At 40.5% G+C, this 25,646-nt stretch overlaps 1 protein-coding gene across 1 annotated transcript in view; it reads left to right on the forward strand.

The window, feature by feature from the left end:
• Positions 1 to 14: 14 nt before the first annotated feature.
• mtmr11 (myotubularin related protein 11) overlaps positions 15 to 25,646 on the forward strand; it is a 33,614-nt gene continuing 7,982 nt past the window's right edge. Inside the window, exons 1-11 of the mRNA XM_044115832.1 lie at positions 15 to 503; positions 11,774 to 11,843; positions 15,686 to 15,822; positions 16,862 to 16,931; positions 17,173 to 17,312; positions 18,270 to 18,354; positions 21,374 to 21,521; positions 21,681 to 21,768; positions 21,967 to 22,055; positions 23,460 to 23,587; positions 24,688 to 24,766. Of these exons, the coding sequence (XP_043971767.1) occupies positions 447 to 503; positions 11,774 to 11,843; positions 15,686 to 15,822; positions 16,862 to 16,931; positions 17,173 to 17,312; positions 18,270 to 18,354; positions 21,374 to 21,521; positions 21,681 to 21,768; positions 21,967 to 22,055; positions 23,460 to 23,587; positions 24,688 to 24,766 (1,091 nt within the window). The 5' untranslated portion in view covers positions 15 to 446. The remainder of the gene's footprint in view (positions 504 to 11,773; positions 11,844 to 15,685; positions 15,823 to 16,861; positions 16,932 to 17,172; positions 17,313 to 18,269; positions 18,355 to 21,373; positions 21,522 to 21,680; positions 21,769 to 21,966; positions 22,056 to 23,459; positions 23,588 to 24,687; positions 24,767 to 25,646) is intronic.

Consider the following 25,646-nt stretch of genomic DNA (forward strand, 5'->3'; position numbering starts at 1 on the left):
GTCCTCCCTGCTTCACTATGGCGAAGGAACAAACAAACAAAACGGACCGGGCCCCGGCCGGAACCGTGAACACATCTCTCGGTTTGAGTGACTAAGCTCAGTGAGTTGTGGCCGCTCTCAGGCAGGGTGTGCGCTTGTTTTCTTTATTTTTCTCTCTGTGCGGGTTAAGAGGCAGATGCTGTCCGCGCAGAAAGCAATGAAAAGAGCTGGAACAGTTGGCTTGTTCACACCGAAGACCTCAGCTGGAGGAGGAGGAGGCGGAGAAGAGGAAGAAGCCGGGCTGCTGCTACTGCTGGTGGCCGCTATTCAACGCCGTTTTAACCGTTTTCCTCCGCTGAAAACAGATGGACGGAGCAGGACGCTAACCCGTAACCATTAGCTTCAAACAGCACACATTTTCCCTCCTGGATTCTTCCTGGTTGTCGGTTCTGAAACAGTCTAGAAAGATGTTGACAGGATCCAGAACGACGTTCAAAGTGAGGCAGATGCTCCCAGATATTAAGGTGAGGTTACGGGACAGGCTGACTGGCGCTAACTAGTCCCTCTGACCTACTTCTGCCTATTATGATAGTTTATCCACAGCAAATGTGTAAGTGAGACCCATAAACAGCTCATGATTGTTTAAGATTTTTTTTTCTTTTTGCTTATCAGACAACCATCCAGTTCTTATTTAAAACCCATCTGATCATATTTTGAAGCTTTATTCTTATTCCATATGTATTTCCTGCCTCATATTTAATTTAAGAGACTTTAAATATTTATCTATGCGTTTGATTTGGCTGTCAGTGCTACAGCTCGTCTTCATACCTCTGCTTGTGACCATAAAGCACATAAGGAGGCAGGAAAAGGGCAATGTTATGATGCAGGAAACACTAGCCATCATTCAGCAGGCTGAGCTATAAATGTCCAACCAGACCTGCCGGATTTAACAACCAGGATTCCTGCACACTTCCTTGCAAATACTTCTGTTTGAAAGCACAGATCGGTCTTTTTCACGCCAGTACCAATTTTTTTTTCAAGTTCCTAATTAAAGCTGCACAATAGATTGAATCACAAGCGTTTAATGACAGAGATGCTAAAGTTCAGATAGAGGTGAATGTGGGTTCTTCACAACCATTACCATCATTACCTGAATGCTCAGTTGCATATTGACCTGCAGCTCCAGTTGTTAACCTTTGATTCTTCCTGAAAGTTAAACAAAGTTCTTGTTGATGCATTTAATGTCGGGCCTGGCACTCCCTAGCTTTTCATGGAAAAATGGCGAGATTTTATAGTTGAACAACAGAGTGGCGCATAACTAGTTATTGCCATTTTCTAGATCTGATTAAGTCAGTAAAAGAGCGAGAGAGAAAAAAAAAATCAGCCTTATTATGTTTATTGGAAAACCCAAATGGCGCACTGGATTAGTTCCAAGCAGGTATTGGGTTTGAATCCTGGCTGTTCTCCCAATGCGTTCATTGGTTCTCTGCTTCCTCCAGCAGCCCAACAACATGCATGTTGGGTTAATTAGCCATTTGTGTTGCTCTCCGTTGGACTCATCTGGTGTTCTGCCAGTTTTACATGTGTTTCTGCTCAAGCACAGCTGATTCAAATGGGCCATCTACCTTCTCAGGATGTCGTAAAGTTCTGCAGAGGTTCTGCTAATGAACCATCGTTTAGATCAGGTGTGTTGAACCGTAAACATGCAGTATACTGACCCTTGAGGACTAAATTTGGACACCATTGTGTTAGTCTCCTGTCTGTTAAGCACCATCCTGCTTCCCTAATCTAGGTGTCATGGAAAGGAAAACCAAGCAGGCCAGTAACAAACTTGGATAAGACTTTATTCAAGCCCAGACTTGTCAGATTTGATAATGTAAACAAGAAGACCTTTGTTTTGTGTGTTTATTTGCTGTGAAGAAGATACAGTCCAAGCATTAACTGTAAATACAAACATATTAAACATGGAAACTTGTCTTTAAATGGAAATAAGGAAGAGACGCTGCGTTCCTCTGGGACGTTCTCCATCCATCCTGGATTCCCTCTTGTTTTTTCAGTCCCCTGCTCTCGACTTGCTTCAAAGGATAGAGACTTGCATGTTGAGAGAGAGAGAGGGTACATATAATCACTGTTACTGCTTGGAAGCCTAATTACAGTCCACAAAGGGGAATGTTAATCATGTCTCTCAGCAGGGTGGGAATAAACTGCAGCCTGTGATTCATCATCTGGACAGATGTGTGCTGAACAATTTCAGCTCCTTTTTATTTGCACGAGCAATTACGGAGAATCGACAAACTGCTCTGAAAGGTGTGTGTCATTATGCACACCTGACAGGAGAAACATTTGGTCGATGCATGAGTAGACGGGAAACACGGGGTTTTCTGTGTTCTTGGCCGTATTGTCGTGCAGCCTGGCTTTGTGTCTCCTCGGATATTTTCTGCAGCCGTGGGGGGAACTGGGAACAGATGCCTCCCTTTGCTCCCCCTCAGGCGAGGCTTGCATGTGAAGTGGTGGTGGTGGTGGTGGGGGATTGTGAGGGCTGACGTGCTATGCACAACATCTGGCTGTCGTCATGGAGACGGGGGCTGGATAGGTCAGGACTTGAGAGTTTTTACTACCTCAGAATGAGACGTTGGGAAGTCATCAGCGTGCGGGCTTGTGGCTCAGGCAGAGATATGGTAATGCAGTGTAGAGCCTGTGGTGGACGGTAGATTATGTGCCGAGGCCACCCACACACTCTTTTGTTTCACTTTTATGAGCGAGTGGTGAAGCCGAGTCTAAATCTGGGACCAGATGGCCGCTCCGTTTGGACGTGCTGTTGAGTCTTCCTTTCTTCATTACAGTTTAAACCCGTTTTGATTGGCTCAAACAACAACGGGTTACCAATTCATTCATTTTCCTAGTCCTAATCAAAACGTGTGTTTTCTCAGTTGTCCAGATGGAAACTGAAATGTTCATTTCGGAAAACTTTTGAGATAATTTTTTTTATAAGCATGAGTAAGCTTGGTAACATAAAAGGAACCTGAGTGTGGAAAAACATTTGTTTTCCATTTTGTGAACTCAAAACAACAACCCAAACAAGCAGAATGTTGTCTGTGTTCTCCCTCCATGCTCTTCGTGATGTTCTGATTCATCAGCCACTTCAAGCCATGAGTATCGATGACTTTGGAGTCCCTGATGGACAAGCAGAGAAAACAAAACTGAAGCCACAGTGTTGCTAATGCATAACATTTAAATGGTAAATCACAGCTGCAGCACAAAGCCCAAACCACCAGCCTCCACCGCCGTGCTTTGCAGTTGCTATGGGCTGATTTTTACTGATGTGCTGTTTCTGTTTTATCATCAGACCTCCATGTTTTGTTCCCATCTGTTCAAAGGAAATTGCTCAAAGTCTTGGCCATCATTCAAAAGCAATTTTGCAAACCCCTGCTGTGCTGCCGTATTTGTTTCTTTTAAAAAAGGCCTTTTCCACTGACATTTCCATACTTATTCAGTCTTTTTAAAACCATTATGAACTTGGAGAGCGACAGGGTTCTGGTGAGGCAAAGACTCAACACCAGGAAGTTCAGGGGAACTCAAGGAACAACTTCATTAGCAGAATATTATGGTCATGAACTCTGACATTTAGCATGCTAACTGAGGACTGGAGAGACTTTTGTCATATCTTTGAGCATTGCATGCTCTGACCTTTAGGATGAGTCTGCTGGGATGTCCACGTCAGTGAAGATTGGAAAAAAACAAGTTTTTCACTTGTTAATAACCCTTTTCTCTGTAGGTCAATGCTGATGTCTTTCTGGCTTGATATTAACACAGACTGAAAGAGCTAGCATATACTAATGATTAATTATTCTGTGGCGTTTGATCAGCAGTACCTGGCTGCTACTTTTTCATACATTTATTAATCACTTTACTGCTTGTGCTACTTTTTCCATCTCACTCCAGACAGGTATGTTGCATTTCTTAGCATTACTGTAAAACTCAGTCCTTAGAAAAAGTAGCACTCCATCAAAATTCCAGTATGACATTGTTACGGGTTCCTTACAGTCAGCAGATGTGAAGCCAGCGATTCATTGTGTTGTCTAGCTACTTACAGTGGGGAAGAAAAGTCATGAACCCGTCAACGTTTTTCTCATTCAATATGTTTCTAATATTTCAACTGACAAGAAATTCATACCAGATGTTGTCAACAGCTCAAGTAACCCGCTGTTACAAAGAAATCAAAGGAATTTAATCCACAATGAAGCTATGGCTAAAAAATGTGAATGACACAGAATCAGTATTGGACTTACTTCTAAAAATGTGTCACCATATAGCCTAAAAAATACTTTTTTGGTAACTCAATACTTATCCTGTGTGTTGGATTCAGTCACTGTTCCAATGTGATGTTGACTCATTCTTCCTCACAAACTGTTTTTAAACCTGAAAGCTTCTTGGGGTGCTTTGCACTCTGATCTTCATCTTTTTTCCATTTGGAAATGATATGATATTCAAACAGTTAAGGTTCTTTAATTTTACATGGTCTGCCAGAACCAGAACCTGTAGGACAGCCCACACCATGGTGTTTCCACCTGCAGTCTTTAATGTTGGCATGGTGTTTCTGGGTTGGTGTTCAGAGCTGTTCTTCCTCCAAACACGGTGTGTACGGTGACATTCATACCCTCCGACTGTCCGACCAAGATAGACTTGAGGACTATTTTCATCAAAACTACCAAGCAATTTGAGGGGAATATCAAAAGTGAGACAGGAAATGAGACATGGTGGCAAACTGAAACACAGTCGACAGGCACATGGACTTGGGAATGAATACTCCATGTTGAAAGTATCCATGGTTCATGGAGGGACCCTCCAGTTGGCGCCTGTACTTTAGGAAAAAATCCTGGAGGGTGAAAAGTCAGACGCAATCTTGAATATTAAACCAACTGATTTTGATTTAAACCAGCAGGAATGTTTTCTAAATACTGGCATGTTCTAGATAGTTTCTTGTTTTTTTCATACATATTGCCTGAACCATTTCACTTCCTAGCACATCACTTGATTTATGGAATAATTCGTTTTCTTATAAATTACTTGATTTGTTGCTGACATCTGGAGGGTTTCATGTATACATGAAAATTAGAAATATATTTACAGAGATCCACGTGTTAAATTCCTATTTTATCTGGCAGGTTTTATTTTTTGTTCCTCTATTGACTGATTCCAGACATGCCAGATTGAAAACAATCAAAATAGACCTTAGAGTTGTTGCTGTGCTGCTTTTCTCACTTGTACTTGGAAAAATAAATCACCTTCAATAGAACTTGAAACGACTTCAGCCTCCTCCTACATCTCACAATGTACAAAGAAAACAATGCAAGTTGTGTGTTTTTAAATTGATATGTAGGAATCCTAAATGCTACGTAGAGGAGGTAAGGGCCTCTTTTTGACAAGACGGTCGGTGTGCATGTTGAGCCCTGTTTTGGCTGCACTTTTCTCTGGAGTTCGTTCTGCTGGCAGCAGCCCTTCAGCTTTGAAGCAGCCAGCTTGAAAGGCAAACGCAGAAATGCCAGACGATGGATCATCAGAGCGGCTGCAGATTAAAGGCTGATAAAGTCCCATTCCAGCGAGGGCGCACCCTCCACCACCTCCCACAGCCAAATACCACCTCTACTGCCAGGCCCCCAGCTGGCTGCAGCTCCTTCAGCTTAACGGAGCAGACAAAGAGCTTCTTCTCAACCTCTGGCCAGGTCCGCGCTCCTCTGAAGGTCTGGAAAGTCAGGATGGAGTCTAATCATCTGGCTTTCAGAGAGAGGAGATGTGAAAATAACTCTTGTGCAGCACTGGAGTTTTGTCTTTAGCCATTGGTAAATGCAAAATCTCTTTGCAGAGATTCTTAGTGATGAACAAATCTCACTTTAGCGTGGAGCATCACTAGGTAGAAATATTCAGAATATTTTGGCAAAAAAGTTAAAAGCTAGATCAGAATTTGGAAAAAGATTAATAAGAATTGCATGTGTGCAAAGCGGCAAGTACATTTTACTTGGAAGACCTAGTTTAACTATTTCTGCTTCTGTTTCAGGCAGTCTTGTTCTTTGCCCTTTGGCTTTTTTTGTTTTGTGCATGAATAAATCAGATGCTGGGTCTTCTGTTGCCTTTATTCAGTATAATAACACAGGTGCTTCTTTAAAGAACAAAAAATGTTTTTTTTTATTTGAAAAGTCCTGTTTCTGCTGAGGAAATTTGTGATTTGTTTCTGGTTGTTTAGCTGCACAGATTTTATCTGCCTTGTCGATTCTTACTCACCTTGAGGATATTTGAAACTTTTTTTTTTCTAAGAAATTATAACTATGTGATTCAAATAAATAATATTTCCAATCAGAAGGTCACTCAGCCCTTCTTTGATTTGATCAATACTCATAATCTGTTATTTTCTATAACCGAAGCAATAATTAGATCCATAGCCAGTGGAAACAGGTTGTTATATAAGAACGAAAGAAATTAATATGCCATTATTATGTCTTAATGATGGTTTTTAAGAATCCTTCTGGATGCCTACATACCAAGAGAAATGGATATGGAATGATTTGTTTATGGATACAGTTATTATGGATACATATTATTTGTATGTAATCTGGACTCTGAGTCTGTAATAATAATAAATCTATCTATCTATTAGGGGTGAAATGTCAACGTGTGGTTTGGACAGAACAACCTAATATCGTTAATATGCTGCTCCCTTCAAATGGGACAGAACAGATGTGTTTAATTTCTTCATTAGAGGAATTTTGGATTTCGCTCCACTTTTCTTTCCAACTTTGCTTCAATTCAAGTCGACCTCCAGACATTTATTTCTCCACAGCCCTCTTAAGGTCCCACTGCACCATTTCAATCAGACTTGGGTCTGGACTTCACAACACTTTGATCCTTTTGCTTTCATTCATTTTTTAGCAGTTTGTCCTTTCATCGCAGCTCTACAGAGGGGTTCAGACATTAGTCCAGAGAAATTGAATCGCACAAAAAACTGCATTTTCTACAAGTTGCTTGTGACGTCTGTGAGCTCAACTGAAATTTAACTGAAGCTACAAGTGATTGTTCATGTAGTTAATAATGTATGGTCTATGACAATGACTGTCCTCCACTTCACAGCTACTCACCATCTCAGCTGTGTGACTTCTTGCCTCTGCAGCTTAGGCTTCGGTCACACAGCTGATGTTTTTTTTTCACTGTTTTTTTGTGTGGTTGTTAATACTTCTAATTAAAAGTGACCGCAGCCAGACTTCTGTGAAGAGTTTAAAACCATCCGTATGCTGTGAAGAAGAACGTAGACGTCACACAGCAGCACACTGTTTAATGAAGTGATAATGAAGGGCACTGTTTATAGTTAGATTTTAATATTGTTTAGCAATGAGAGCTAGCAGTGTTGTCAGACGGTTACAACAAGATGAAGGCTTCATTGTTTGTTTCTGGATTTACAGCATCTGGCTTTTTCTGGTGTAGAAACGACACGTTTTTCCATCATGGTTCCTTTTCTGCATTTTGAAAAGCTTGATTGAAAAGTCTAAATTCAAAATACAAGGTTTTCCCCCAGAAAACTTGCCAAGACATTCATCCAGAGGCCCGTCATCTTTGAGTTGAAAAATGTTTAAAGTTAACAGGTAATTTGAAAATATGACTTGATAATTATGTGCTATTAAAGATTCATACCTGAACACAAACTATTAAGTCTTAAAAAATGCAAACATTTAAAAAAAACTTAAAAAAATACACAATGCTTAACCTGGTGGGGGCACAAGTAAAGCCTGGTGGCCCGCCAGGCTTATGATACACTGGGGGAAACCCTGAAAGAGCTTCCTCAATTTTGCAAAAAGTTTCTACCGCTGCTTTGGGTGGACTTTTGGTTTTCTGAAAAAGAGTTTTGCACTAAAGGGGAGATGGAAACACATTTGTGTAATAAGTCCTGACTTGGCATATTCTCCCATTCACTGGTGGGTCTGTACCGAACCAGAGACACAACATTTCTCAATCTAAACCTCCATGAGTGGAAGACTCTATTTTTTTCAGATGGGTGGTTTAATTTAGTTTGCAACCTCTACTTCCTGTTTATTACAGTCTTAAATAGCGTGAACATCTAATTGAACTGTGCTGGTTGATAAACTCCAAACATGCCTGATTTTCTTTTCTGAATTTTCAGTTAGACACAAAAGTCTACAATTCAACATTCTGCATGCAAACGGTTGAAAACTAACTCATATGAATCTGATTTAGTTTAACAAATGAAAGTGGCACAAACTGGATTTTTTTGGAGGGTGAAAGTTCAAAGTCGAGCCGTTCAGATTGCCCTGCAAACGTCGGATATGGATCTGCAGACGATGTTCAACACCGTCTAAGTAGATGTTGAACCAACCTGACATAGCAATAAAAAAGGACATCCAATGTTCAGAGAGAGGGGAGCTTTTATCCTTCAGTCTCTCTAAATATGCCAAGCTTGTTTAGTCTTCCAATCCCACTTAACATGCTAACTTTAGTTCTAGTTCTGTAAGTCTGTATCAAAGCCAGTGGCGCAGTGATGGAAAGTATTTTATTTTTTCTTTCTTTTGGTCCATTTCTTTGCTGATTTTGTTTGGGAAAAGAAACGTGTTCCTTCCAGAGCCAGGAACAAGCAGAGCGTCTGCAGTAGCATGAGGAATGGAAACTGCAGTCAGGCTTGGCCTGTGTCCCTGGGAATGAATGGAGGGAACGGAGCGGTGAAGAAGTGGGGCAACGAGGCAGCGTGTGTGTGTGTGTGTGTGTGTGTGTGTGTGTGTGTGTGCGTGTGTGTGTGTGTGTGTGTGGGCGGGGGGAGACACTCATAATGGCACTTCAGAAGCCAGTTATTGTGAAAGTGAAGTGTTGAGAAAAACAACCACGGGAATATAGATTTTGAGTTTCATGACTGAGAGCTCGGCCAGCATCAGTTTGACCACTATGTTATTAATTTAAAGCCGTTGTTATTAATTGAGAAACCTTTTTGTTGAGCACATGATCAGAGTTCAGCTGCAGCGTTGGCTGTTGTGGTGCTGCTTCTTTCAGAGCGCTGATTCAGTCGAGCCGGCTCCAACAACAAAACAAGAAAAGAATGGCTTTTGATCCACTTAAAAGGAGCTGAGGAATTCAGCTGTGGGTTTTCTGTGGGTGTGGATGCAGAGAGTTGGCATGTCGAAGCCTTACTGTGGGAGAAAGGAACAATGAAGTTGAATTTTATTGTGCTGCATTGTAATACAAGCAGTTTATCCGTTCAGAAGACTTTCTGGCTGCTAACGAACTTGTTGCAGAAGCTGGGAGCGTGTTTGTACTTGATTCTGTTCTGATTATCTGAGTAAACATGTTAAACAATCTTTCACTCTCCTACCGTGTAATTCAGAAAGCGTTTAGTTAATATTTTCAGTGCATGTGTAAGCAGTTTTTACAGAACATGTTTTCTGTTCATCAGGAGCTCTCTGTTCCAAAGAACACAAGCAGCTATGAATAAGTGACTTTTTTGCAACCCTTTCACGGAGCAGTGTTGTTTTTTTTGTCTACCATGAAGCAGAGAGTGTCCAGTTTTTACCAGCAGCCTGCTAACGGACCTCATCGTCCTGCAGACTGACTGGGTTCATTGTTATTGTTCACACATCCTTGCTGACTCAAAGGCTTGCTTGTGTTTCACGATAGAGCCGGTGCCTTTAATGAAACAGTAATAAATTGTTTCATTGTGGGCTTGAGCTCAGTCAGAACTGCTGAGGTTCTGCTGTCTGGACTTTTCTTGGATCCCCTTTCCCACTCCGTTCTATTTAAGAGTTTCAACACCACCTGTGTAATCACCCCACCCTATCAAATTGCACCCCTCTTTGCTTGTTCTGAGTGTTCGGCCTGTACATGTAGATTGCCTCCATAGGGGGGTTGAATTTTGGAGGGGAGTTGGCAGCAAAGCTAAGTGAAAGCATATGGTGCCAGTAAGCTCTTACTGGTTGGGAAAAGTCTTTGTGGCTCTGCTGGATTCTGCTTGAACTCGACTTCCTGACATTTTGGGAAGATCGGGGGGAAGCCGGAAAAAACAGAGCGACGGCATGGAAACTGGGAATCTTTAAGGACTGGGTGGTGGGGGGTGTTGTTCTTTGTTTATAAATGACTCTACTGGGACAAGTCCAGCTCAAAGGTGACTTAACCTTCTGTCCCCAAGTACTGAGTGTGATGCTTTGTCTCCATTTTTGCGTCACACAGAAATAATTTGACAGGTCAGTGTTTGGGGAAGAAAACAAGAAAACTGTCTTCAAAGGTTCTCATAAAAATGCATTCTGTCGTCTTCAGCTATCAAACAAAATACATTTAGAGGGTATTAAAGAAATCATTATCTTCAGTAAGTCACATAGGACCAAATAAGCAAGCACCAAGACGTAGTCTTCCATTTTGGATGTAGTTTGTTCACTGTACAGACCACCAACAATGGTAAATAATACAATTTACAAGCAGCTGTAGTTTCTAGAACAGACCTTCAGGTAATCTGCTGCATGCTCATATTGTCCTGTGAAAAGGTGCAGTTGATTTATTAACCATTCATAAAGTGTGGTTGTTTAATGGTTTATGTTTGTGTTAGCTCCAGTTTCATATTATGCCTCGTTTCCACTGACTGTTATGTTATGGGTCAGTCCGATTCACTGCAGCGTGTTCAGGAGAGCGTTTTCCACCTACAGTTACGGTTTGACCTGAATGCCTAACATGGCGTCATACCAGTGATGTACTGTCTTGTGCTTCTTGCAAGCAGGGACATTTTTTCTGACCACATTTGTCTCCAATCAAACTCTGTCTTAGATTAATAATATAAACTTAAGTCGCCTCCACCATGTGAAAGTGCCTGTGTCATCACAAAGGCACTTCCTGCTTATCAAGATAAAAGCATCTTGATAACCTTATCTTTATAAGGTTGCTTATCAAGATAAATACATTTCCTGCTGTATTGATTAAGAAGTTCAACATTCTGCTGCACTGAGTTTCATTCATCAGGGTCATTTACAGCATCCATTGGACGGTGTTCACCACTTTAACTCCAGTTAAGTTAAAGTGTAAGAGTAGATTTAGGAAATGGTTTTCTATTAATGTTAAATGTGGTCCAACACGGAGTGATGTAATAAAAAATGTTTATGTAGATTCTTAGTCATTGAGGAAGTGAAAAACCAATCTTCAACAGTCCTCAAGTTTTGTCTTTCTAACACCTCCACTGCAGCTTTGACTCGTCAGTATTTATCTACTGAAACTCACACCTGGACACATGTGACCAAAACACACTGACATGGTAGGGAAGTTAGGATGGTCAGGTTAACAACACTAACAGGTTAAATAATCCAGGTTAGAGCCGGAGACCTGTGACCTTATTGACCTCATCAGTGACTACAATCTTCCTGTTTATGATCTCCTATGACTGTAATTGTTTCTGATTACAACTCACAAGCCCAATGCTTTCAAAAGTTAGTTGTTTATAAGATTAAATGATTTAGAACAATAATAAACTGTTTGTGTAAATCAGGCAATAAAAAACAATGAGTAGATATCTGAAATAGGAACAATTTAATGATCCCAACACCAGGTTGCATTATGAAATGTAAGGTGATGTTTAAAGATAATATTTTCAACTTTTTAATAAATAAATCTGGAAACTACACACATATGTTCATAAGGTATTTCATTCCTGTTGTAATGCAAATGTAATAACTTGCATAATAAATGTTTTCAGAGTTGACATCTCAGTCCAGCAGGATTTGAAGGGTTAAAATTCTGATCATCTTCTTCTGTGGTTTTTATTTAGGAGAGGATGCTGAGCCAGAGCAGCATCGGCGCCAGGAGTCGAGACGTGTTTGGACTCCGGTGTTTACCAGGTGGGACGTCAATTAGATTTAAATACAGGAAGATGCAAGAGAATGATTTATTTGGTTAACTTTACATCCTCAAGAGACGGTACTACACAGCAACACATCGGATGACATCATCGGTTATTGTCAAGCTCTGCTACTCCAGCTCATTTGCTTTTGCTGCTCCTCTTTAACTCTCAGTGCCCTCATGATTCTTCCCACTGGGATGGATGGGAGAGATGGTTTGAACATCCTCATTCTCTCTTTGCAACCATGAAGCTCCTTTTCAACTCCTCTGGGATTCAAGATGCTAATCAGCTGTTTATAATCGTAAAAACAATGCCTTGTTGCCATGGTTACTCATAGCAGCTTTACCTTAGAGAATTCTTTCTTGCTGCAAAGTAGGAGATAAAGAAAGTTTAAACAGAAACAACAACATTGGCAAAACAGTAAAAAGTCTATGTACAAATATCAATAAAACAGTCTGACTGACAAAATCAAACCTGATCACTTGATTGATCAACACCTAGCAAAATAGTGATGAAGAAAAGTCTACAAAAAGAAGCACTAATTTGCTTTAGCACCTTTTCTGTTGTTGGATTTGAATGTTTTTCTGTTAAATATTGTCGTTCTTGGCCTCCTCTTATTTTTCCTGTCCTGGCATCAACTTTTCTTTCTCCTCTCCTGTAAAACCCTCTGACTGTTCTGTCTTTTTCCATTTCTTCTTCACCTTCATTCCAGCTAGATTAAAAGCACAGCTGTCTTCAAAGAGAAGGGCAAATAATAAATGGCATATATAATTTATTTTCTGATTCCTACCATGACCTGGTTTGACTTCCCTCAGAACTAAAGCTGCATGTAAATGCTGCTGATTCTGATTCAGGTAGAGGAATCCATTTTTTAAATGTTTCCTTGCACGCTCCCTCCTGTCTAAGTGTTGAGGTCGTTTGTAAGGGCAAGTTTTCTTTCAGACGCAGTGGAGTCAGGAGTCAGTGTAACTGCACCAAGTGAAAGGGCTCATGTTGCACCTGCAGACTCTTACTTTCTCCCAGTCTGCCTGTTCTGCAGATGCACAAAATTAATATTTGCCATCTCTCCTTGTGCTAAAATATGATGCAACATATCACTGGAGCATCAATAACACTTTGAAAAGCGTCCTAAATGGGTTTCGTCTTATATCAGAGATTAAAATTAAAAATGCTTCACAGATAAAAAAATGCTTGCAGAAGCCGTTCTGTTGTGTCAGTAGTTACCGGTATTCTCAGGTGACGGCAGGACACAGGACCTCAGAAACAGAGCTGGCCTGCAGGAGGTCAGACGGGTCATCTCAGCTCCAGCAGCCGTAGGTAGATCATGTACCGTTTCATTGCTGCTAGTAAAGGAGGAGGGGATGTACTGTCCATCCGCACACAAAGCCGGGGGCCCGAAACCCCTTCAGAGCATCGCCACAATCAGTCTCCACTCAGGCTAAAGTTACTGGCTCTCTAGAGCTGTCAGTCAGCTGGCTGATGAACAACAGAGTGATGATCTTTGGATTCTCTGGTTTCATTTGGCAACTAATTCTTTGTTTTGTGACATAAAGATTGAAGATTTCAAACTGAAGAAACTTGAAGATATCTTTATGCTTTGATTTGAAATCTGATCCAGTTGATTTTGGTTATTTTAGACTACTGTTCACCAGAAGGTAAATACAGAAGCACCTGGGCTCTTTCGCTCACTGATGAGGTTTCCATGTGTCGATTCGTTTTTCTGCTTGCACCTCGGTAGAAAATTAAAAACGGAAAAGAAATGAAGTGGTTTCTGAGCACTTGGTTGTGGTTTTACTCAGAATTGTTTTCTTAAACTGATCATTTAGTTCAAAATGGCCTTTTAAATCCTGCCAGCATGTAGTGGTTCAGCGAAAAATTATTCACACGTTTGGCAGGTTTACCCTCATGTTCTTCTGGGGATGCTGAAGATTGGGGTTATGGCATGAAGGCGTTTCCACCAGAAACATGCAAAAAACTGGTGAGCAGTTATGAAAATGATTTGATTTGCTGTAATATCAGAACACGTTGTTTCCATTTATTATTGATAAGTTGATTTAGGCATTTTTTTAAAGAAAAAGTAAAATGTTAAAAATAAATCACTAGAATTACCTGCATCATGAATGAATATTATCTTTGGCTTTTCTCTGGCTTTTTGTGTCCCACTCTTTCTGCCATGGAACAGCTGCGATTAAACTTCATGGATGTACAAACAAAAGTAAAAGTATAAATTTGAAATGGATGTGTTCAGTGAAAGCATGACTAAATGGCAATAAATTTGAAAATATGATTAAGTACAGATACAATTTGCAGCTTAATGATACAAATCACACTTTTTATGTGACTGGTGTCCTAAAGAAGATTACAAATGGAAATCCAACAGTAGCAGCATTTGTGTTTGTGAAACTATTGTGGCAGTCATGCAGTCTCACTAATACAATTACTTAATATAAAAAAATAGTAATAAATTGTCATTGATTACCAACAGAACCACATCATCTGCGAAAAGCAGAGATCAGATCCAGACTAGAATGGATTACCTCAACAGTTTGGACAAAATTCTAGAAACTATTCTATAAATTCTGTCCATGAAGCTTGTGAACAGACGCTTAATAGTAACTTTCCCAATAATAAAAGATATTTATGGAAAGCAGAGTCTGTTACGAGATTTTGTTGTTTTAATTGGTGAGTAAATGTGGAACAGCTCAGTGTTAGAACAGCAATGGCTTGTTATGCAATGGGAGCGCCACAGGAAGGCCATAAAAAAAACCTTTATTGGATTAAAGGCGACATAAACACCTTCACCTCTCCTGCTGAGTCACGCTGGAACGAATCAAAGTTTGTAGTCTAATCTTAACTTGCGACGCCGTGTTCCCCGTCTTTGCTACACCTTTAAAGTGTGTAGCCTGAAGGAGTGTTTCCAGCTCCGCCGCTCCCTGAGGAGACTTTAAAAAGAACCACACACTGCAAACCTCCGTGCTCCGACGCTGCAATCTCTGCTGCTGGATCCAATCCAGAGTGGTTTTAAAGCTTAATTACAGTTTATGATGCTAGATTTAAACTTCTTTTGTGCAATCAGACAAAGGATGGAGGCTAAAAACGGATTTTCAGCAGCAGAAGGAAGTGTAATATCTGTAAAAATGGCAGTTTCCTGTTTATGTGTTGGTTTCCTCCTGAAAGAAAGACTGGGTTGAGCCCGAGACTGAAAGGCTGTCCCAGTTCCTTTTCACATCAGCACTAAAGGAATTTCGTTCCTCCTCAGGTGGCTTATTGTGACAGCAGCCTCTCCTCTGCTGATCTTTTCAGTGAAACAGAAGCGTTTTCTTGACAGTTTTCTCCCAGTCCTGGTCTCTGTTGCCATGGAAGCTCTGAGTCTTCCTGGCAGAGATTTAATATTCCTGGGGGAGGCTTGGCAATGTGCTGCCTGACTCCTACTGTGTGTGTGTGTGTGTTTGCTAAACGACTTTCTTTTTTCTGTCTTTTACAATCATGTTTATGCACATCTGTGTTTGTGAGTTCTGGAATTTCAGCTACGCCTTCATCTTTAAAATCGCAGATTTACAATCCTTCCCTGTTTGTTTCTAATTGAGATTGTTGACTCACATTTGTGGATCTCACTATAGTAACTGTGTGTGATGTGATGTGTGTAAGACAGCTGTGCATGCTGCGCTCATCAGAATGACAGTCTGGAACAATGCAAGGACATACCTTTAGATGGAGGATGTTGTTCCACCCACTCCCAGCTGCTTACTCCTTTCAACTCCTGTTGTTGCTCCTCTCTGAAGCTGAAGTGTTGTTGGAAAAGTTTGTTGAATTTCATCAGACGGTCTGTGTGTCTCCCAGGTGAATGTGTCCTCCAGAGGACGGTCATGGTGAGGAAGAAGCTGACTGCCAGGGAAGGCAGAGGATGGATCTCTGGTACTCTCTTCTGCACCCACTTCAGAGTGGCGTTTGTTCCCCAGGACAGTCCCAAAGATGATGTGAGTCTTCACCTAACGGATCCTTAAAATGGAGTTGAGGCCAGAAAAAAGAGCCACCAGTTTTCAATGTGGATATCTTCAGGAAGTTATAAAAAATTATTATTCCTGATATGAAGAAGACTTGCACGCATTTAATTTTTTCTGTGATAAATGGTGGAATACTCTGTCAGAGTCAACCAAGAGTCAGACGGCAATCCTTCTGTGCTTCGACCGTCAAAGATAAAAAGTTATTTGTCCCAAAGAAGAAAGTTGTTGTCATCTTGGAGTCAGACAAATGCTAACAACTCAAGATCTCAGTGTGCATGTTAAAGGGACAGGATTATGTATATTCCAGGCACACAGTAACATTTTAAAGCACAATACAATAACACCACCAGTTATAAAAATACAGTATATATCAAATATGACTGAAAAAATGTCTTTGGTTCTGGGGATGCAGAACAAAGATTTAATGCAACAACAGATCTTTAATGTATTTCAGTGATTTATAAACTAGCAAAGGTATTTTAAAGTCTATTCTTTGAGCTCCAGTGAGCCATTGAAAGGACTTGAGAACTGGGTGATGTGCTCTTTCTCCCTGGTTTTAATGAGAACACCAGCAGCAGAATCGCTCTGGATCATCTGCAGCTGGAGGATTAATTATTTTTATTTTTATTTTTTAGGCAGACCTGTGAAGACACTGTTGCAGTAATCAATGTAACTAAAGATAAACACATGGATGAGTTTTTTTCTCTAGATCTTACTGAGAGATTGGTCCTTTAATCCTGGAAATGTTCTTCATGTGATAGAAGACTGACTTTATAACTGTCTATATGTGTCTCTGAATGTTCAGGTCTGAGTCCACCACTACATTAATAACACTATAACAATTAGTTATTGGTGCTAATCGTGGTGTTTTTAAACCTGGAAGGATGGCTGACTGTTCCTTTATTTAAAACAATCTGAAAACCAACGTATTGAGAGTAAATATATTAAATCTGCAACCCGTTAGGATGCACCAACCATCTAAATCTGGCTTCCTGTGTGATTTCTGATGCAGGACAACGCAGATCCAATCCTCCTGGGAGATCATGACATAGCTCTGGCATCTATAGAGAAAGTGGTGGCTGGTGAGTAACACCTCAATCCCACTCTGTGGTACCGCTCACTGTCACCTGCTTTTAGCATCTGCTGCCATCTGCAGCGATGGTTGTGTTTTATAGTTCACAACTATCAAACCAGGAAGCGTCACACAGTGAGCTTCCTGGATTCATCGCTGGGCGACGAGCTTCCCTCTCTAGATTCATCTACTTATCTCTGCCTTACATAATTTAATGTTTAACAGTTTTGTTGTCCTGCTTTGCGTTTCAGTTGGACCAAACAGAACCAAGCTGGTGACTCCGAACTCGTCCCTGAAGTTCACTCCAGAGGAGCTGGTGCTCTACTGTCGGGACATGAGAGTCATGTGCTTCCTGTTTGACCGCCTGACCCCCGATGCGCAGGTCATAGAGGTGTGTCCTTATCTCATTTGGTTTATGACAGCAGTAATACACACACTGGGACGTGACACACATTCTGCAGGTCCAGAGTCTCATCAGAACCAAAGTGGTGACCGTTACATCAGCTGTTGGCTCAAATTTAATGCTCTCTTTAATGAAGATGCACTGACCCAATATTGATATCTGTATCGGTCCTGATATCGAAAAAAATTCTAGATCAGGTGTCAGTGACAATGTGCCCAATCCATATGGGCAGATCTATACAGTCTAATTCTATGCTTTGCACTCTGAGTGATGTCATACTTTATTATTTATTTTACATTATATTTAGAATTCCTAATTGCACTTCCTGAACCATTTTAAAGGTTTACTGCAGTTTATTTTTTGCATATTTGACCGAGGTATTGAACCTTTTGTTTTTGTCTGTTTCAGTTTCTTTATTACTTATTTTACAAGGACTGTTTTACTCCTAATTCCCCTGATTGAACAAATTAAAGTTGTTGTTTTTATAACTTTGGACCAAGCATGTGAATCTATTGGTCTGTTTAAGTGTGCTGTATTGGTGCAACGTTGTCAAATAAGTTTGTAATTCAGTACGTTTGTGTTTAAAGAAAGAAACATTTAAAGTTAATTCAGCTCTGTTTTTCTGTATCGGCCGATACTAAACTTCACATATATGTATTGGAAGTGTAAAAAGTGGATTGATGCATTCCTAATCTTTTCCTTTTCTGCTATTCAGCACTGATAAATCAATATTTTTGGTGTTTTCTAGAACAGTTTCATAGCGCAGCCTCCTCCTGTGTGTGTGTTTGTGCACCAGATTGAAAGCTCAGGTTTCTTATCACCCTGTACTTCAGTCATGTCAGAGCCACAGCATGAAGCAGCTCATCACTGTCATAGCCCGTCTGATTTGCCTCAGGTCTCCCTGCTGTAAGTTGACGACCTTTTGTCGACCTCTGTGGTTTTCAGATAACCTACACCATCGCCAAGACCTACCAGCCTCTCAAACCCGGCTCTGTTTTAGCCTTCCAGAACGGTGCCCTGGGGAGTGTAGGTGAGTGGTTTACTGTCTGCATCTGCTCCAGGTCCTTCCTGGAACCAATCCTATCCATTTACAGCTCCAGGATGAATGTATTGTTGGGTAATATGTTATATTTATTTTGGTCTTTTTAATGATTCAGTCAAGCCATCATTCTTCTGGGGTGAAGTGATTGCACAACTACAGAGAAAAACAAGAAACATCTGGGTCCACAAGCAGCAACTTAATTGGATTTTTTTCTTTAATCCACACACGGTTAAAGTTATACCAATGGGTTCGAAAGTATTCATGCAGCCGCCCGCCCCCTAATATGTGCTTGAATGTCCCTTTTGCATTCTTTTTGTAGCCATTTTGGTGTAATTGCTTGCATATTTGATCATTCTTCTTGGCAGAATTGCACATATTATTTGGCTTCATGGCATTGATGTCCAAAAGGTTTAATAAAGTTGAGGTCTGAGCTGTTTTTGAAGATTTAACTTTTAGTACATTTAAGTTTTCACCAGTTTCTAAGGACAAAAATCATCTGAAATCAAATTTGGTCTAAAAAAATCTGAGATTTTATTTTTAAGCCATATCACGCATTCATATTTTGTTGCCATGGCTACACATAATGACAGCTTTCTAAATATCTCAATGTTTGTCATGTGACTACAGATGACTTTTACTTCCTGGTTGAGCGTGAAGGTGCTGATTTTCAGTACATGTTTCTCCTTCATCTGGTATTTTCTGGTTTGTCTCTAACATCCACAGTTGAGCTTAAATCTGTAACCATGCACATTGAAATTCAGTTAACAAACTAACAAAATAAAAAATCTTATTTTTATTCTGTTTCAACGTCTCATTCGGTCTCTGAAGCATTTTATAGTTTTCTCACTTTGGGTCTAAAGACAGAATGTACAAAAATCTGTGATTGCGGTTCGTCATCCGTCTGCGTGTCATTCCCACCATCTGCAGCACCGTCTGAATGCGATGCTGCAACTCTCCAACTTGTGGAGAATATAAAATTAGAAACATCACAAAATCTGTGCAGACCATAATAACACACAAAGCTCTCGAGTTGCAGACTTTGATAATGTTCTCATAGGTGACGGGACAATGAAAGTGTTAAAACTGTAACCATACGTCTGTTGAAACAGACATCGATTTGAAGATTAAACCAGCGTAACTAAATATATAATCATGAAAGAGTAGGGGTTATTTTTATATAGCAACAGACCTCAGAAGTTTGTTGCAGTTATAAACATTTTTAAGCACTCTGCTGAGTGTAGCCACTTATGGAAACATGAACCCCCTCTGTGCTTTATGTCAGGGTATGCTAAAGCTACGCTACCCTGGCTGACTGTCAGCTCTTGGATTAATAATGCAAGCCCCCTTCAGCAGCAAGCAGTTAGATGACCTGGAGTTCAACTCTGTCCTAAAGGGTCAAGTGTGTCCGTTCCAAGTGCTACAACATTCAAGAAACATTAAATGGTGATTTGACATTGACAAATACTATTTTAACAGTTTGTTTCCTCCCTCTTTTACTGGATAACCTAAATAGTTTGTGGCACATTTCATTGCAACACTTTTGTATCCAGAGGAGGTGATGTCCTGTCAATGTCAGCTCCTCTGGCTGCAACACAAGCTCAAATCATCAGCCAGCCTCCACCGTGCCGAAGAGCTGTTTGGGTTCCTCCAAACATGGTGACGTGCATCACAGATAAAACCTCAGTCTTCAGTCCAAAAGACATTTTCCTGAAGTTTTGTTGGTCATTCAGATGCAGATTTCTGAATCTAAATAACCGGCAAACTTAAATATTGTTTTTTAATATCAGCCCAGTTTTACTTATTGGGTACTGATGTTAATGTTGATATATCCTAGATCCCTATGAGGTCTGTGTGTGTGTGTGTGTGTGTGTCTGCGTGTGTCTGTGTGTGTTTATGTTTTCTTTTTTTTTCTTCTAGGAAGATTAAAACTCTTTTGTAAGTAATATTTTTCTCAGTAGAGATTCTTTAAATAGTTTCTTCTTTAAAGCAGAAACCCCAAATCAACATTTATTTTTTTTTTCCGTTGGAGAAATTATCTAAATTGAACCACGGGGGAGTTTTTATGTTTCTGCGCAATTTTTGACATACATCCATCCATCCATCCATTTTCTAACTCCCTTGTCCCTGGTGGGGTCGGGAGGAGCTGCTGCCTCTCCAGCTGCGTCCTGGGCGAGAGGCGGGGTCACCCTGGACAGGTCGCCAGTCTGTCGCAGGCAATTTCCGACATTTTAGTGTAAATTTGTTTAATCCTTCATTATTTAACATAAAACTGTCTCAGTGCTGCCCTCTTTAGGTTGATCGGTGGCTACTACAGTTACATTTTTCTATTGGTTACAAAACTACAGCTTGGTTGGTATAAAACTGACTCACTCAGATACGCCCCCTGGTGGCGAGTCAGGAGCTGGAACAGCGATTGTGGCGATCATTGATGCATTAGCACTGAGTTATAATCTTTGAATTTAAGTTATGACAATCCTTATTTATTAAGAAATTATAGTATTATTCATGAAAAAGGCCCTCATATAACAATTAATATGGTAATTATTGTAAATAAATATTTTGCATTTTGTTGATGTACGTTTTAAGAATAATCCAGAAGTATTTCTTGAGCACTGGAACAGATAGTTCAGTAACAATCCCTGCACTTAGCCACGCCCCTCAGTGTTTCTTGGCTCCGCCCACTCTGGTGTTTATCAAAACGTGTCCAGGGGCGGGGCACATTTTGAAGTCATTGCTGTTGCCTTTCTCTTCTGCTATTGTGTCAACACATTCAGGAAACTCCCAAAATATCTTTTTATTATGAAGTAAGTAAAATTTTACAAGTATAATGAAACTCCAGAAATGTAAAGTGATGTACTTTCTTATCATCACTGTATAAAACTGAGAAACAGTAAATGGTGGTGTAATCTAATTTAAATACTATATCTGCACTCCTCTTCAAAGTGTCACAGATAATATTTTAATGAAAAATCCAAACCTTGTGTTTGAATCACTTTTCCTCCTCCAGAGATGAAGCAGTTCCTAAGCAACCGCCGCCGAGACTCCCACATGAACTGGTTTGAATCCGCCTCGGACTGGGAGCAGGAGCTGGAGCGCTGCGGCGCCACGAGCTGGAGGGTCAGCTCCGTCAACGACCGCTTCGAAATGTCGAACAGGTAAAACCACAGGCTGTGCAAACGCTGAGAACAGTAAAAACAAGAGAAGACGAAACGCAGACAGACAGACGGCGCCTCAGGCTGTGCTGATGCGTTCTCTAATGTGTGTTTTTAACATGAAAAAAACCAACCAGAGCCGTTCTCTCTGCTTCCTGACAGCCTGTCGAGGTTCATCGTTGTTCCTCAGAAGGTTTTGGACACAGAGCTGAAGAAGAGTTTTGCCCACTTCAATGAAGGACGGATACCTGTAGGTTTCACAAACACCCTTTGATTCACAACGCCGCTTCTGAACATGTTGTGTTTTTAAATTTGTGATTTGTTGAAGTGGTTTGTCGATGTTTCAGCTTCTCATTAACATTCTTTCAGGATGAATTGGCTTTAATTTAGTTGTTTTTGTGGAAAGTGTAACGCGGCAGGGTGACGCTCTGGTTTTGGTTTGTTGCAGCGCTGGTGCTGGAGGCATCCCAGAGGCAGCGACCTGCTGCGCATGTCCAGCTTCCAGAACAACATCTACCACGAGAAAGACGACATCAGGTCTGGGATCGCTGCTGCATCTGTTTAATCAGGACTGTTTGATCACAATAAACTCTGGTTTGGCTGCAGGTTTGGTAACATTTAGGTTTCTAAACCCTGAAATGTTTTGGAAACAGTTTGTTGGTCTTTAAATACCTACTCTGAAAAAGAGAATGGAACTCCAACTTAAAAATTTCGAGTCAGTTTGTTACAAGAAACTACTTGTTTAACATGACAACTTAATAAACTTAGTATATTCATTTGGATAAACGTAATTTGATTAGTTGAAACAAATTAACACAATTCTTTTTAAGCTGGATCACCTGTTTTTTTACGTGTACTAAAAGTCTAAAAATGGCTTCCTCACTGTTCAGCCTCCAGGAAACATTTTTCTTCAGCTGAGATGAGTGTTTATGTTCTGAGCAACCATTTAAAGAAGCTTTTATTTCAGCTAAATAAGCAATTAAATCAAATAAATCTCTCTGTGACAGCCATGTTCCTTTTGCTAAAAGCTATCAACTTTTTATAACATATAACTTATTGTTGTCCTTTACTCAACAATATTTAAAATGGCAGGTGGTGCTTTATCTACTGATAATGCTGCCAAACATGAGAGTGAAATGGAAAATCACATCACCACACATTGCAGCTTCTTTAAATGAGTTTTTTAAAGCTGATCTCTATCTTCCTTGCTGTGCATTTTTACCGCTGACTGTCGTGTTTTTACTCTGCAGCTGGAGTTTATTTTTGTCACCGTGTTGAGAAGAAGCTCAAATAAGCTTTATCGCTCCCTGAACAGGAAACACATTGGAGCAGCTGAAAGCCACAAGCTACTTATTAAATCTGCAGATTAAAAGCTGCTTAGAGTCACAACAGCAGGACTTGTTGTTTCTGAACGTCTTCCTGCTGTGACTGGAGACGCCACAGGCGAATAAAATGTACAGAATTAAAAAATATACATATTTATAAGCTATTTGAGGAAAAACTGAGTCCACCTCATGATTGTGGAACCACTTTTAGCCATGATAACTCTGATTAGTCTCCTGTGTGATGTTAAGCTTTTCTTGCCATTTTTCTTGTATTTTGTCCCGATGTTCAATCTGCCTTTGCTTCAGTTCAGCGATGTTTCCAGATGTTAGTTTCTGCCCAGCTTTTCGGTCAAGTTTAGGTTGTTGATTTATTTTTCTTCAAGGATTCTGCCATGTTTGGTACCGTTATCAGCTGACCTCAGATTTGAGTCTAGAAAACTCCAATCAACTCAGTTTGCAAACTTAAGCGGTGCCCCCATATTTTTTTTATGAAAAGAAGTTTTCTCCTTCGATACTTCTTCTGTCCTGTCACTAATTTTAACATTTATGTTCATTATGTGTAGAATCTTGTACTTTGTTTTGGTGACGTAACCCGGTGTCGTGTTGCGCTCTGCAGGAACCTGGAGATGGTTCTGTTTGGTTGTCAGTCGTCTCTGTGCGTGGTGGTGGAGCTGGGCGACGAGCTGCCGTCACCCGCCGACATCCAGCTGGCTCACAGCCGCCTGCGGGCCCTTTGTCTGGGAGGTGGGCTCAGACACACACACATCCACACACGTTTGTCACCTTGTCTTTATGGTAACTTTGCATTGACGTCCATTCATTTATGCAGCACCAAAACTAACCCATAACCCAAAAACACCATTTTCCCTTGTGGGTACCAGCTTTGGTCCCCACAACATAATATGTGTTGGGAAAATTGTCCCCACAAGGTATTAAATACATGGTACACCTGAACCAACAACTTCTGCTTAATACCATGTTGGTATAACACTTTAGTGTTGGCGAAACTGTCCATGGCTAGTTCTTTAGGATCAGCGCAGATAACCTTTTAGTTAGCGGTACATTGCTAATGACATTATTGGAAGTAATTTTATTAAGTTAAGAAAAAACCATTTAATATTGCTTTTATTTGCATTTCTGAAACAAATGTCCAGTTATGTAAATTACATTACCCCAAAAAGTTCATCCAGATACCAGAAAATAAAGTCAAATAGACATTTCCCTTTTTCTTCTTTGGTAGATATGATTTATTGGAGTCGTATACAGTAATCTTATCTTCCTGCAGCAGATTAGGAGCACATTTTAGAAAGTAATTGTTGTTAAAGTACGTATGAAACACCCCCAAGAACAGCATGAAAGGACAAAATGGTTTAAGGCAGAAAGATGATTGAATTTATCTGGTACAAAAAGTGCAAAGTGGTCTGTATGACCTGCAACCCTTTGTGCAGCTGTTAGATTTGAGTTCACAAGTTGACAGAGTAACAAAGGAGCCTAGCAGCATGTTCCACCTCAGCTTCACATGCAGAACTTATCCACACTCTCACAGAAACGCTGTGTGAAGGTCGCTTTTTATCGCAGCTCACACATTTATCAGCTCTGTTTTGTCTTGTTTCACAGCGCCGAGCTCTCTGCTGTGGAAAAAAAACACCCACACATGAATTCAGTCGGTTACCGGGAGGATTTAGTCCTTCATAATGAAACTAGATGCTCAGTGATTGGCTCAGCGTTATGTGGGTTTTATTCCTCATATAACTGTTGATGAAGGGGGATCAGATCTGAATGCTTTCGTGTGTGTGTGTGTGTGTGTGTAGTTTCTGGGTTCTGAGGTCATGTTTGGGTTTCAGATATCTCCTCGTCTGTGTCGGTGCCTGATGATAAATGGTTATCCACGCTGGAGGGAACGCACTGGCTGGACTACATCAGGTAAAACCTCACAATCTCAGCTTCCAGCTTTATGCTCGTTTGGGTATCATAACATTCTACTACAGCTCCCATAATGCACCTGCCATGCAGCATGACAGCAGTTATTCAGCTCACCTGCAACACTGTGAAGAGATTCAGATATTTTTCTCCTGGAAGGAAAATCAAACTTTTAGATTCACTGCCAGGCCTTCAAGCTTCCTTCTTTTCATCCTTTCATCCTGTCTTCCTTCTGTCCTTCCTTCTCCATTTTTTCATTCTTTCCATTCATCAAAATGTTTTTATTTCCAGGTCTCCTTTCATCTGTTCATTGCTTCCTTCCTTCTTTCCATCCTTCCTTCCTCTATTAATATTTCCTTCTTCCATTTGCCCTTCCTTCAGTCTTACTTCTCTCCTTCCTTCTGGTAATCATTCTTTCCCTTCCTTCCTTCCTTCTTCTTTTCCTTCTTCCTTTCCTTCCTTCCTTCTCCTCTTAAAGTCTGCTGCTGCATCTTGTCACTGCCGGTGCATTTTGGGGGAATAATATTTAACTATATGTAACTACTGACTACAACATATGGATGAGAGATATGAGGCAGCTTCTCTATTATTATTAATAAAAAACACAGATTTAGTCTGTTTGGTTGTTTTGGTTAAGGTTTATGTTCAGCCCAGCAGAACCAGAGACAGAATATTCCTGCTCACATCTGTGTTTGAGAGTGAACCTGACTGCCAGCTGAACGGCTCCAGGGTCCGGTTCTCGCTCTGGAAGCTTCTTAGAGAAACAGAACCAGACAGAAATCCTCAGAGGACCAAATGTTGCAGAGTAGCTGCTCAGTCAGCACCGTTTTACTCAAAACTGTAAATATTTCCTTTTTATTCCAACATCAACACTCTGGGGAAT

This window comes from Gambusia affinis, linkage group LG05 (genome assembly GCF_019740435.1).
Source record: "Gambusia affinis linkage group LG05, SWU_Gaff_1.0, whole genome shotgun sequence".
NCBI classification, from domain to species: domain Eukaryota; kingdom Metazoa; phylum Chordata; class Actinopteri; order Cyprinodontiformes; family Poeciliidae; genus Gambusia; species Gambusia affinis.